The sequence below is a fragment of the Neophocaena asiaeorientalis genome, unplaced genomic scaffold (genome assembly GCF_003031525.2).
Source record: "Neophocaena asiaeorientalis asiaeorientalis breed wild unplaced genomic scaffold, Neophocaena_asiaeorientalis_V1.1 scaffold123, whole genome shotgun sequence".
NCBI classification, from domain to species: Eukaryota; Metazoa; Chordata; class Mammalia; order Artiodactyla; family Phocoenidae; genus Neophocaena; species Neophocaena asiaeorientalis.
In genome coordinates this window covers 9,482,299-9,496,485 of record NW_020173666.1, presented here as the reverse complement: position 1 = coordinate 9,496,485, position 14,187 = coordinate 9,482,299, and the positions used below count along the sequence as shown (strand labels likewise).

The window sequence follows — 14,187 nt, the reverse complement described above, 5'->3', positions numbered from 1 at the left end:
TGAGCAAAGTCAATCAACTCCTCCTCCCGAGTTCTAGCCACTATGCCTTAGCCCAAGTTAGAACACTGCAGTCACTGACGGGCTGCTTAGTATCTCCTCTTACTGCTCTAGAAATTGCCGGCTGACTGGGGCACAGTGAAATCTGCATCTAAGCCATGATCCCAGTAAATTTCAGATACGCTCTCATCCACGGCCTCTGACACCTGCCTGCATTCTAACCATGAGCTGTGTTTAACTTAATCCAAGCACGTTTCTCTTCTCTCTTATTTCTACTTGTTTTTTTAAATTAACCCCTGATCCTGGGCTAAATGGTTTTCCATCCTTCAGCTATTTCCCATCTAGACACACTTTTAGAAATCATCCCCAAACATACCACCTTTCACAAACTTTTCCCAGGGAAGTTTTGTTTCCTAAACGTCACCATCACAGTAACTCCATGACCTCATGCTAATATGTACTTCTATAATTTATAAACAAAAATAAATAACATTCATTAAGCAACTCAGAAATGTTTCCCTCTGCTTAGGTTCTCACATTAGTCTGATGGTAAAGACAAGACTTGGGGATTTAAATCAAAAGACTGATGTTCAAGTCACAAACTCTACCACTTCCCCAGCAGCAACAGGACATTTCCCTTGCTGAGCCCTGACTTGTATTTTGTAAGATGGGATACTGTTAATATAATACAATTGCTTAAGTTGACTAATTAATAATACAACTTTTGTGAGCAAAGGAGATCACAGAAGCCAAAACACCTTACACACCAGAAAACGTTACATTCAGATCCAACAATATCACATTATTATATCCCACGTATCATACACTAAAGTTGTCATTGATGCCTGACTTTACTTTGAATTCTATGCATTTTTTAAAAATCACAAAGCAAAAGATCCTCCTGTATAGAATCAAAATACTAGAATACATACAGTAAAGAAATTTAAAAAAGAAAACAAAACAGGTTTAGGCAAAGAAAGGGAAGAATCAATCTTCCTGTGTTGTCTTTTTAAATGTGGTGCTCGCTCATCTTTAAAGTGGCATTTCTGGATCTGTCACTTTCTGTACATTTTCCTGGAAAGATGATCACAGCCTAGAATGAAAATGAACCTCACGTGCCAAAGCAAAAGAGAGAGAGAGAGAGAGAGAGAGAGAGAGAGACAGAGACAGAGACAGAGACAGAGAGACAGAGAGAGAGAGAGACAGAGAGAGAGAGAGAGACAGAGAGAGAACCAGATGCCCGGAGGACGCAGGGAACCAGCACGAACACCAGTTTCCCCTGTAGGGTCCCATCTCACATGGGTCACATTTTCTTCTCTGGTTAAATAAACCTCCAGGCACTTCTGCTCATTTGAGCAGGGACTTCAACCACGTGCAACGGCAACAAGCAGGCACTGCCTTAAAGGCGCAGAACCCGCCTCTCAAACTACGCTTGCTCAGAATCAAACGAAAACCCCAGCAGAGGTCACTGTGGAGTAAGAAACCACAAAGAGCCCGTCCCAGAGGAAGTCAAATCGCCCTGACTGCCACTGCAAAGCAATTCAGGTCTGCACTTTCAGAGCAAAACGGGAAAGGCGTGATCTAGGATGGCCCGCTGGGGGAGGGACGGGGAAATACAAATTCACAACTACCCTCCCCTGCCCTCCTGTCCACCCCAGAGAGACCATACTACACACTGCCCGTTCACTCACCGTCCGCAACCCTCTGCGGTCGGCACTGTCCCGACCCTCCATTCAACAAGTGAGAATTGTGAGGCTCGGAAAATTCTAGAAACTTGCCCACGCTCCCACAGGAAGCTGTGACTGCCGTGCTGTGGGGATCTGAACCCTGGAAGCCAGGCTTGAGCCTCTGCTCCCTGCCCCTGCACTACAGAAATACCAGCCCGGCAGTCAGTTACCTCTCGCAAAATGGACACAAGCCAACTTCCTGGACTCTCTGGCGTTTTTCTGGACGCACGGCATGTTCTGGCTCCCCTGACACCTCCACGAAGCAGCAGCGCTCTCCTGCCTCCAGACCCCTGGTCACCTCCACCTCCTTCACCTGCTTTACCCTCCTCACAGCTTCTGCGCTGAAACTACATATACCTTTCAACCTTATTTCAAACACTGCCCCCCGCCCCTTGTGAAGTGTCTCCTGCTCTCTTCGCCCCCTAACCCCAATTCCACTCAGACGCATCTACACCCCAATGTCCCGGTACAGCACTTAGCGAAGCCCAGCCCACTTGACAGTCATTTCTAGGCTGTTCCCACGCCCTCGGGTGCTGAGATGAATGACATCCGTCTTCCTCATGCTCAGTCTCTTTCAGCCCTCCACACAGTGTGTCCTGCACCCGGAACACACCCAAGCCATGGATGTTGAATTGGATGCAACGAGAAATTCACAGTCACACAGAGGCTTGGAAAGTAAAGGCTGCCCATTTTCAGTATCCTATTCGAATCTGTTTACACAGTGTCAAGTTCTTAATCCTCCCTAAAGTTTCAAGAAAAAGAACTAAGAGCGGATTACTGAAGGGGAAGAAGTTCTAGGCTAGGGAAAAGCGTGCAGGCCAACTAAGAGATGCAAAGGACAAAAGAGATGTTCACATTCTATTCGATGAAACAAGGTTTTGTGCCTACAAGTGCTCTGAGGAATCATTTTGAGTCTACACTGTTGACCTAAGATCAACTGAATGACAAATGAGACGATGCCTATCAAAGCCAAGGCCATGGAAGGTTCAGATCCTCTCAAGAGACCCTACAGTGAACATTTATGTGTAATTTTCTCCTGTGCATCTCACACACTCTCACAACACACACCCCCTAGAAATGTACACAATTAAAGAAAGGTAAAATCTGGCCATTCAACGGAAGCAATGAGGACGTAGAATTGATTTGTCAATTAGAACTAGAAAAAGAAAAAAGAAACGGCTACTTGGTGCTTACAGATCTCCTAGGCTGTTGGAAGATGTACCCACTTGGAGAAAACAACTGGACTGATTCCCTCAAGGGTCAATGTTATCCATGCTGAAATCACATGCTTTATGTTCAATAAGCCAGATAAGATATTCTCCTACATTGTTTTTCACAAAAGGAACAGAGAATCGTGAAAATAAGCCCAGCAAGTTGATGTACCTGGAAAACTCCTTTCTCTGCTTAGCCTTAAAGGTGCTACATTAATCTTCTAACCACCCACCCAGAAGTCCCCGGTTGGCCACCTCTGTTGAGACCCCTGTATACTCCTCCCACCCACTCCATCCCCCCCTCCCCACAGAATTAGTTTCCCATCAGCCTGTTCAAGGTTTCCAGTTCCTGGAGAAGACAAGTGAAACAGCAAAAATATAATAAACAGACAATGTGGGTCAAATCCCAGCCTTGTCAGGGCTGGTTATCTCACGTCTCTGGGCTTCTTTCTATTTCTTCACCTTTACAAGGGGCTAAAGCACGCCAGCCTCATGGAGGAATTAAGATTGGTGTGAGGAATGGCACTGGAAGGTACTACATAAACTGTAAAGAGCCATAAACAATGTAAAAGATCTTTTCTGAAGTTCAGTGTGGACTGTGGAATTACACTAGAGTAGGCTTGACCACCGTAATTCAACAATGGCCACTATAAAGAACCGCATGAGAATCACCCCTTGTTTCAAAACCCTGGGGAATCATGGTGACTACAGGTGCCCAGACCACCGCGTGGTCCAGCGCTGAGCGGCCACGCACGAAATGCAACATCACTGAACCGCAGCCGAGGCCACTGCGGCCACTACAGTTAAGGTTTGCAAATCACTTCCGCCCTCAGGGTAGGGCAACTTCCACAGAAGCATTCCTTATTACTATCATATTAATGGTCCTGAAAGCACATGTCAAATTACTTCTGCCCCGTGTGCCTCAAGGAGAGAACACTGAAACTCCGCGGGTTCTCACAGCAGATGCGTTTGGATCAAATGGCTCATAATTACTGCCGGGATCGGTGAAGGGGAGTGGGCAGCAAAACCACAACCTGGCTGTGGCCAAGGGGCCCCCACTGCAGTCGCTGATAAAAGGGAGGCCTGTTAGCAAGTGAGATGAGAAGAGAACACGAAAGGAGTTACGCGCTCTTGGCTGTCTTAACAACAGCAAAATGTCACAGAGGAGGTGGTGTTGATTTCCTTCTTGGGCCGAGGCCCAAACATCAGTTGATATGAAAGGGAAACAAAGACCCATCTATACTATCCATCTGTGCACGTATGGATGTTATGTACGGTTCCAGACTAAATGTTCTATTTAAACAGACCCGAGTTACGGTCAAGAGTAAGCAGTTTCATTCATAGCTTCCATTTAAAAAAAAAAAAACAACATTAGCGGGGTTTTTTTTCCAGTTTGGAGCTAACGACTGATGTGACAATACTTCATTCACTGCCTGCCGCAGAAAGTTGGGACACCCCAAGCCAATTTTCCAGGAGAGAGAGCCAAGGCCCAGGGCTCCACAGCAACTGCAGTGAAACTTCTGGGGTAGCTGCCATCCAGAGCCTCCTCAGGGATTTGTTGTCACAATCTCCATAACAAACATCTCCCTTCACACGTTGATTGAGACTCATTATTACTCACCAAGAAGTACCCTAGGAAAAGCTTTCGTTTTTTGGCTGGCCAAAGTGTCCTTTAAAAAATGGTCAAATAAGGGCTTCCCTGGTGGTGCAGTGGTTGAGAGTCCGCCTGCCGATGCAGGGGGCGCGGGTTCGTGCCCCGGTCCTGGAAGATTCCACATGCTGCGGAGCGGCTGGGCCCATGAGCCATGGCCGCTGGGCCTGCGCATCCGGAGCCTGTGCTCCGCAACGGGAGAGGCCACAACAGTGACAGGCCCACGTACCGCAAAAAAAAAAAAAAAAAAAAGCTCAAATGAGACTGGCCTTATTCCAACCTTAACAGATTTCAAACTAGGGTGACTCACTGTTGGACGGTTATATGACGCACCGATTAGAATAGAATATTTTTAAATACCCGTGACCTCCTCCCTCCCCACACTCAGGAACGACTGCCTTTCTGTGTGACGCTAATGGACACAATACACTGTTTACAAACAGACGTTTTGTGCAGGTTATAAATATTCTCCAAGAACGATTAGCAAAGGAAAACTAGTGGAATGAAATATTAATTATTCAACCAGCTACAGGCAGAATTTTAAGTCCCAGAGACATAAAAAACCAAATACCCTTCATTCTAGCTGCAACTCATTTAAATGTAGTTATCTGAGTACTACAGTACAGAAATGATAAACACACCATTAAAATAGCCCTATATGTCAAAGGAATTTCTTCACTGTTGCTACAGCAGAAGCAATGTTTAGTTAAAACAAATAGGGATAAATGTTTAAATACATATGCCTAAAAAAAAGGATGCAGTAATTTTCTCCTCTCACTCGTTCCAGCGCCAGTGGGACTTGTCAATTAAATCACAAGAAGATCATTTGTTAATTAAAGCCCAATTTAAATAAACACTAAGCTTAATTCTGACCATTCATGGCTATTTTAGCAAAAATTTATTTTCAAAGTCCAACATAAGTTCTGTTAATAGAAAGTGCTTTGATGATACAATTTCTAAACTCTCAAAGTAGGAATTTTAAATTGTTATTTAATGCTGGAAGACATACGAAAATTATGGGTTTTCATTACAGATCAAACAGCTCTTCTCAACCATTAAAGGGCTACATCTAATATAGACAATTAAGAGGCAAATTTATTAAGCAATATTATGTCCTTAGCAGTGAGCCATGGATTGAGAACACACACACAATCAAGGGTACTAGTTACAAGTTTGCTTGGGAGACATGACGTATACACTCGGTGGGATGACTAACCAAAAAAGATTGTAAGAACCAAGTAAATAATAGTGAAATAATTTTTTTAATCAAGTAAAATCCCTGGTGGACAGTGTATTTTGACCTGATTTTGAAATAAGCTCTGCATGTATATAGAAATAAAGGGGCAGGGAATGGAAATTATTCATTATGAAAAGTCCACCATTTTGACGGTGTGTTTTATAAAAAAGGAAGGTATGGGTCTGCCTTCCACAGGGCCCCGTTTGGTCAAAGCTGGCCAAAGGAGGGCACAGAGACCAGCCAGAAGCAGTGCCCATGACACAGCCTCCGGGCACAGGCACCCCATCTCATGACCTGCCCTCTGGCAGCCCCTGACCTCTGTGAGTGGGAGGTCAGGGTAGGGTTCTGAGCAGAGGTTCTCTACCCCATTTCAGGACACCTCGGGCAGAGTTGCCCCTCGGAGTGGTCTCTATAATAACCATGGAACTGAGCCCATGCTCAGCACCCACGGTTGGGCCAACCTCCCATGGAGGCAGAATAGGTAGTTGTCTATGGTGTATATTTTAGGATCACCAGAAAGTTCATCACTCACCTCCCCCCAGACCCATCACTGGGTCTAACACTCCACCATTCCTCAGATTTTTCAAACTACGGCCAAGTCACTGAATGATCCCAATTAATTTGTTAAGTAATACTGCCTACTTCTGCAACAGCACATTAAGTTTGTCCAGACCGTTAAAATCATGTTTCAACCTCAACAAAGAGTTCAGAGGTTTATTGGACATAAAACCTAAGAGAAAATAATTCGGTGAAGCAGATGATAAGAGAAATAGATCGTAACATGAAACACAGCTTTAAGGGGAGACACAGCTTTGTGTCTTTGAAAAAGACACAAAGAAGAGGCATGAGCTCACTCAGACCACTTTCACCCTACTCCAGAATTCCATTCAGAAATGGTTCTGAGGATTTACTCGGTCAGGAGCTGTCCTGGGGACTAGACGGGGCCCCTGTATTCAGCTCCACTGAGGGCACCAAAGGCTACTGATTCGCAGCATGATGTAATATGTGTGTGAAGCCCCCTGACACCCTGAGAGGAAAATGCAAGTTTGGATTCACCAAACTCTCAAATGACGGTAAGAACTGCTGAGGAATAGGGACGAATAAATGAAAGTTGCTATTTTGAACTAAAGGTGCTTTAGTCTAGCTATACCACTTTGAAGACAGAGTTATCACGAGTTTAGATACCTTCAAAAAAACTTGGCAAGCTGATTCACTTTGTTATAAAGCAGAAACTAACACACCATTGTAAAGCAATTATACCCCAATAAAGATGTTTAAAAAAAAAAAAATACTTGGCATTCTGCAAACATCTTTTACCTACTCGGGACCATTTGAGTTCTAACTTTACAGTATTTTCAACAGATTCAGGTAAAGATTCAGAACTAGCATCCCCTCATTAACTTAGCATTTGTGTCATCCAAGTAAAAACAAGATGGCTACCATCTATGGCAACGTTTACCTCACTGGAGTTATTGGAGCTTTGAGGTAGCTGAGTTCCAGAAAATCCATGGCTGCCACTTGAATCAAATATCTGATAGGCAGGAGGGAAAAAAAGACTAATGAAATGGCTCTGCAATATTCGTTTGGCAGCTACCTTTTCTCAATATTGAAAAATTTAAGGTCTATGACATTTGATAAGATCTTCATATTGCAATGTGTATTATTTACTACTCTACTGCATGTAAAGTTTGAACTTTAAAGTTGCTTTTTCTTATTCCCATATGGTTACATATTTTACTTTTCTGTGATACATATTATTCAAGTCACCCTGGATATTCTTGATGCTGCTTTTACCAAGAAGTATAACGTCTCTGAAGATGTAGAAATCAAAGCTGGCAAAGCCACCAAAATCAAGCTTATAACTTTCGTAAACGTGCATAGAAGAAATACTGGGAAGAAATAAAGCTAAATATTAAAAGTGGCTGTGTTTGGGTAGAGGGACTAAGAAAAATTTCCTTTACTTTTTCCAATTTTTATCTTCTAGATTTTGTAGTCGAATACTAAACATTAACAAACAGGCCATTTACACATTTACGGATATCTACTACCTCAACTGCATTCAGTTATAATAAATACCAGTGTCATATCTTTTTAAAACAAAAATGTTCAACCGAATGCTTTTGTTTCTCAAGAAATCTTACGTTAAGGGCATTTACTACATATGATGGGGTAAAGACCATATTAGGGTCATATCTAATTGCTAAATGTCAACATTTTATAAGCAAATTATCAAGATATTTATCCTTGTCATTTAATTATACAGAATTGGCTACCTTGATTAAAATCAGAATTTGCCTCAAAGACATTATTCATAGAAGTTGAATTCAAAAACATAAGCCCAGCATTAGCCAATGGTTTATAGTTAACTATAGTCTATAACGAGGAAATACGTTTCCATTTATAACCAACAAATGATTACTTTCACAACTAAAGTACAAATAGAACCACAATTTTTTTTTTTATAAATGTATTTATTTAATTTATTTTTTTGGCTGCGCTGGGTCTTTGTTGCTGTGTGTGGGCTTTCTCTAGTTGTGGCGAGTGGGGGCTACTCTTTGTTGCGGTGCGCGGGCTTCTCATTGCAGCGGTTTCTCTTGTTGTGGAGCACGGGCTCTAGGCGCGTAGGCTTCAGTAGTTGTGGCACATGGGCTCAGCAGTCGTGGCTCGTGGGCTTAGTTGCTCCACAGCATGTGGAATCTTCCTGGACCAGGGCTCGAACCCGCGTCCCCTGATTTGGCAGGCAGATTCCTAACCACTGTGCCACCAGGGAAGTCCAGAACCACAATTTTTAAACGTGATATTCTTTCCAATTGTGAGTATACAAAAACAGTGGCCAAGTAAAAGGGATTCCATGTGAGTTTGCCCTCTTTCAATCAATCAACCCATGTCCCACCACCTCCAGCTTTATTGTTTTAGGATTACAGATGGGTCAAAGAAGTTGATTCTATCCCTGTTACTCACCTATTTCACAAAACTGTTATGTACAATCAAATGTGTATATCCATATAAAATTAGAAAAAGTCATGAAATGTGACCCTCTCTGCCAGCATATTCAGAATAACAGCAACCCGTCAGAAGTAAAAACAAGAACTTCCTTGAACTTCATCACAACTCACTTCCCAACTCACTTAAACGATCAGATCATTTTGTGATAGCTCATCTTTTCAAGAGTCTTTCAAAAAATAATAATCCTAAAACATATCGCTCAGCAACATAAAAATCATTATCATATACTGTATTAACAGCATTAGGAAATACTTCAGATATGAGTGTTCAAAATGTTTTGAGAACAATTCACTGTCCTTGGGCCACATTTCAACAATAAGCACTCAGGCTGTTTTTTTTGTTTTTGTTTTTGTTTTTTTGCGGTACGCGGGCCTCTCACCGTTGTGGCCTCTCCCGTTGCGGAGCACAGGCTCCAGACGCGCGGGCTCAGCGGCCATGGCTCACGGGCCCAGTCGCTCCGCGGCATGTGGGATCTTCCCGGACCGGGGCACGAACCCGTGTCCCCTGCATCGGCAGGCGGACTCTCAACCACCGCGCCACCAGGGAAGCCCACTTGGGCTATTTTTAACTTGACAAAATGTTGAAAGAGCCACCTTTCCTCCAGAAAACTAAGCAGCAGCAATGGCCCAGCGTTGCAGCATCCAGGGAGACCAGGTCCCAGCCCTGCCTCTTGGCTGCTGCGTGAACATCCGGGGAAAGGAAGTAACTCAACCTCTCCGGGTCTCAGGCTCCTCATATGTAAAATGTGATGACAAAACGCCTACTTTGTGTCATAAAGATGAAGTCAGCAAAGCGTCTGGCACCATCCATAGAATTTAGTTGCTGCTACTCTATTATTAATTTTACATGTTGGTTTTTGCGGTTTTGTTTTGTTTTGTTTTTTTAGTATATTTACAAAGTTGTACAATCATCACCACCGTCTAATTCCAGAATATTTTTTATCACTCCCCAAAGAAACTCCATATCCATTGGCAGTCATTCCCTATGCGCCCCTCCCCCCAGCCCTTGGCAACCACTAGTTACTCTCTGTCTCTATGGATGTACCTATCCTGGACTTTTAATGTAAATGGAGTTATAAAACCTGTGGCCTTTTGTGTTTAGCTTCTTTCACTTAGCATCATGTTTTCAAGGTTCATCCACGTGGGAGCACGTATCAGCACTTTCTTCCTTTTTTTTTCTTTAATATAAAATCTATGACAATTATTTCTAAAGGCTTCTTTTCTGATGACTCTTATTTTTGGGTTACCATGTGCTGCAGATGTGAGCAAGGTGTGAATACCTCTTTGGGAGTGCCAAAAAGAGACTGAGCAACTTGTGTGTTTCCATTTGAGGAAAAAATCCATGCTAAGACTGCATCCGTTTGAAGGAACTTTTATCTCATTCTGAAGGGGGATGAACATGTATGATTTATGGCATATCAAGGATTTCCCACTAGGTCTGCTGTCCCTCCCATGCTGGCAAACTCACCTGAGTTATAGACGGTCTTTTCTCCTTTCCTTTTCTTGCAAGCGTGTCCAGCCCTTTTAATGAAGAAAATAAGCCCTTCTTGTGTCTTCCTCGCTGGGTCAGTGAGAGTGTTCTTTTCCGGAGAGCAGAGTCATCTCTAGAACATACCTAATTCAAAACAATTTAGAAAAATCTTAAGACGCCATTATTTAGATGACAGAGAGAATTAACCATTGCCCTAGAACAGGAGTAAAGCCCTGCCTGCTATAAATGTGTTCTGAGCAGCCCCCAAAACTGCTGCAGGTCTGACATACCAGGACCGCATCCACCACAGAGATGTCCCTTATCTGGATAAACACATCTAGTTACAACATCCACATCTCTTCGGGGTGGACAGCAGGGTCAGCACAACAGCCCTCGGACCACCCGCCACACCCCCCACCCCACCCCCGCTGAGCTAGCACTATCCACAGAAGCCACCCGCACAGGAGCGATTTCAGAAAACCCAGTGGGGCTCTCGGGAGAACAGATCTAACAACCTTCCGTCAGCCCTTTAAATCTTCACACCATTGTTGCTACTCCTCGGGGATTCCACCTTCCTGACTATAGGAGGTGGAACAGACAGAAAAGGGCAGACACAGATGTGAATATTTAATAACTGTGTATTAGGAGCTGGATTCCGAGAATGGGCAGCAAAGAAGCTGGGATGCTGGAACTTTGTAGCAGGACGCCAATCATCCCTCCCCCGGCGCCTGGCCCCTGGGTGGCCCTGGTCAGTTATTGGCTTAAGTCACAGCAGTGCTGAATGTCAACAAGCTGGAGAAAGGTGAGCATCCATAGCGCTCCCCCTTCACGCTGCTGAACAGCCTTCCTGGAAACTTACCAGAGCGTGGAAAGAGGAAACTGACAAGACGCCCAACCGGCCCAGGGCCAGCTTGGAGGGGCGGCTGGCAGCAGCAAGGAGGCTCTTGGGGTTCGGCAACTCCCCGCCTTGCAGGCTGGCCAGATAGCAGCGCATCCTGAACAGATCCATGTGAAATTTCTCCAGGTTCTGCTCCCACTGCTGGATCTGTTTAAGCAAGAATAGGACTAATTTAAATAAAAATGAGAAGTGCTCGTGGGTCAAATTGAAAACGTGACCCCTTTCGCAAACTTAAAGGAAAAAGTCATTTCAGCTGGTGCTGCATGGTTGAAATGAGCCTTCCCTGCTCACCCCACCTCAAGCCCTCCTGCCCAAACACACAGGGTCAGACCGCTCTGTACTTCATCAGGATGGCCAAAGACAAAAACAAAGCCGGCGGTCCCAATACGGTGCCATGCCATGACCTCTGGAGAACTCTAGCGCTGAAAACCAGGCTGACGTAGGGCAGGATGCACAACTGAACGTCAGTTATTTCACTCTGTGTCGTTTACACTCACAGCCTCTGATCTTAATCAGATTAACCCGTCTGCACACAAACAGATGCTGGCTGAATGGAGACACGGGGCTGCACGTTCCTGTACATTCTGAGAGTCACTTAAAGTAACAAGCAGATGAACTTCAGGCGTGAGGACGAACAGAGCTTTTACTCCTATTTTAAGTATATTAGAGAAGAATCACCACCTACACATCTTTATTAAGACACATAAAATTATTTACACAACAGAAATTTCTACGTATTCTTCAAAACTTAAGTCATGAGTTGGTAAAGAAGTACCAACTCTGGGGGCCACTCTCCCTTCTTCCAAGAATGTCAAAGTATGTTCTGTGTTAAGTATTACCTTCATTTAAACATAAACGAATAGGTGAAGAAAGGTCCTAGTAAGTTGCCAACGTAGGGATTCAGAACAGAACAGAAAGCAGGGCTTCAAATGGTATTCAGAGCAATCTCGAAATTCAAGAGAAGGTCTGTAGTGAAGGCTTACAACGATTCGGTACAAGAACTGTGTCATTTCATTTGCAACAACTGCATCTCTAGCTTTGCCAAGTTTAGCACCCAAACAGATCCCAAACTTTCACAGTACACTTTCCAGGTCAACCCGTGATCCTGGATAAATGATATTTTGAAGGCGCTCTGTCATTTAACACTATGGTCCCCTCAGTCTCTGCCCAGGGAAAAGCAGGACAAATTCTGGGTGCTCCCTAGACCCCCTCCAAGTTCTCCGTATCCATTTCTTAGGAAGGTCACTGCACAACTTTTCCACATAAAAGAAATATGATGGGGCTTCCCTGGTGGCGCAGTGGTTGAGAGTCCGCCTGCCAATGCAGGGGACACGGGTTCGTGCCCCGGTCTGGGAAGATCCCACATGCCACGGAGTGGCTGGGCCCCTGAGCCATGGCCGCTGGGCCTGCGCGTCCGGAGCCTGTGCTCTGCAATGGGAGAGGCCACAACAGTGAGAGGCCTGCGTACCGCAAAAAAAAAAAAAAAAAAAAAATGATGGCTACAAGGTCTAAACAAATAATTTGTTGATCTGTCATAGTTTGTCCACAAAACAAAAGTCCCAGAGTGCACTGAAAAATCCCAATCTCCAGTTTAACTTCATTTAAGACGCCGTATGACCTTGCTAGTGATGTAACATCCCCCTCATGTCAGCCTTGAATCAATACCAGAATGACCCGTTGGCTTTTACAAGTGAAAAATGCCCAGCTCCACTGCCTGAGGAGCCCACTCTTTAGGCATGAGGCCCAGAAAAGCTGACACTTCAAAAGCACCTCCAACAACTCTGGTACCAGCCTGAGAGAGGATGACTGTTCTAGACTAACATGGCAGTTCAAATTGAACCGCAAATCTCTTCGTGGTCTTGCCATGTTACAGTGTTCTAGATTCCAGAAGTAATGGATGGGTATTCTGTAACCATAAACTACACATACTAGGAGCGCTAAGTCCCAGCAACACTATACTCCCGGTTCTGTCTCACAAATACCTTCGGTAGCTGACACCTGAACACCCACAACTTAGACGCATTCTTTTGTCTTCTAATAATATGCAGGTATTTCTAGGTTGGGTAGTGTATTAAAGCTTATCCCTCATCTATAACTCCACGTGAAACAGCTTATGAGATGCTTTCTAGGGGTTCTGGGGAGGGGTAGGTGGGATATGAAAGGCAAGAAAAACAGTGAGTCACTGGATACCAGACAATAAAGGAGCCCATGCCATCCACAGAGGAATAAAAAGACAAAATACCAAATAAAATAAAACCCAGGTCCGTGCCAATCACTACAGATCAGGGAAGATGACAAACTCTCATATTTTCACTGACTTCTGCGGTTTACAAAGATTTTTAAAGGCATCATTGAATGTATTTAAATAACTACACATCAAAGCACCACTGGAAGGAAAAGACAGTTCCATCCTAAACGATACAGAGGGAATCTTCAAATTTTGCCAGAAACACTTTATAGTCTTCAGCACACCTAGACCTCTCTACCCAAAACCTGGGACAAAATGCAGGTAAGTTCATAGGAAGAAAATGAATTCAGATGCTTAGGTTTGCTGAAAGAAGGAAGGGGCCGGGAGACCCCAAAAGCCCCAAGCAGACCTTACAAAGATCAAGAAGTTTGTTAACATATGTGATTATGTTTCAAGAGAACTGGTATCTCAATCAGTACTGCACACTGTAGAGGCATTTTTTAATCTGAACTTAGTAGAAAATGCAAATGAGAATGGACTTTATGACTTCTCCATTTCAATGATGCGTCCTGTCCTTATCTTGACTGAGCCGCGGGGGTGCCCAGATGTGTGGTCCAACACTAATCCGACTGTTTCTATGAGTGTTTGGGATGGGATTAACATTTAAATGCATAGACAGAATAAAGCAGACTGCCGTCCCTCATGTGGGTGGGCCTCATCCAGTAAGTTGAAGGCCTGGCTAGAACAAAAAGTCTGACCCTCCCCAAGCAAGGAAGAATTCCTCTTGCCCGATGGTCCTTCA

The 14,187-nt window shown here is 44.1% G+C and overlaps 1 protein-coding gene across 1 annotated transcript in view; it reads right to left on the bottom strand.

Annotated features, from left to right (window-relative positions):
- The window catches only part of TIAM2 (TIAM Rac1 associated GEF 2), a 111,954-nt gene that overhangs the window by 69,409 nt on the left and 28,358 nt on the right, over window positions 1–14,187 (bottom strand). The window contains 3 exon segments of the mRNA XM_024747918.1: window positions 7,283–7,354; window positions 10,297–10,443; window positions 11,159–11,344. Coding sequence (XP_024603686.1) covers window positions 7,283–7,354; window positions 10,297–10,443; window positions 11,159–11,344 — 405 coding nt within the window.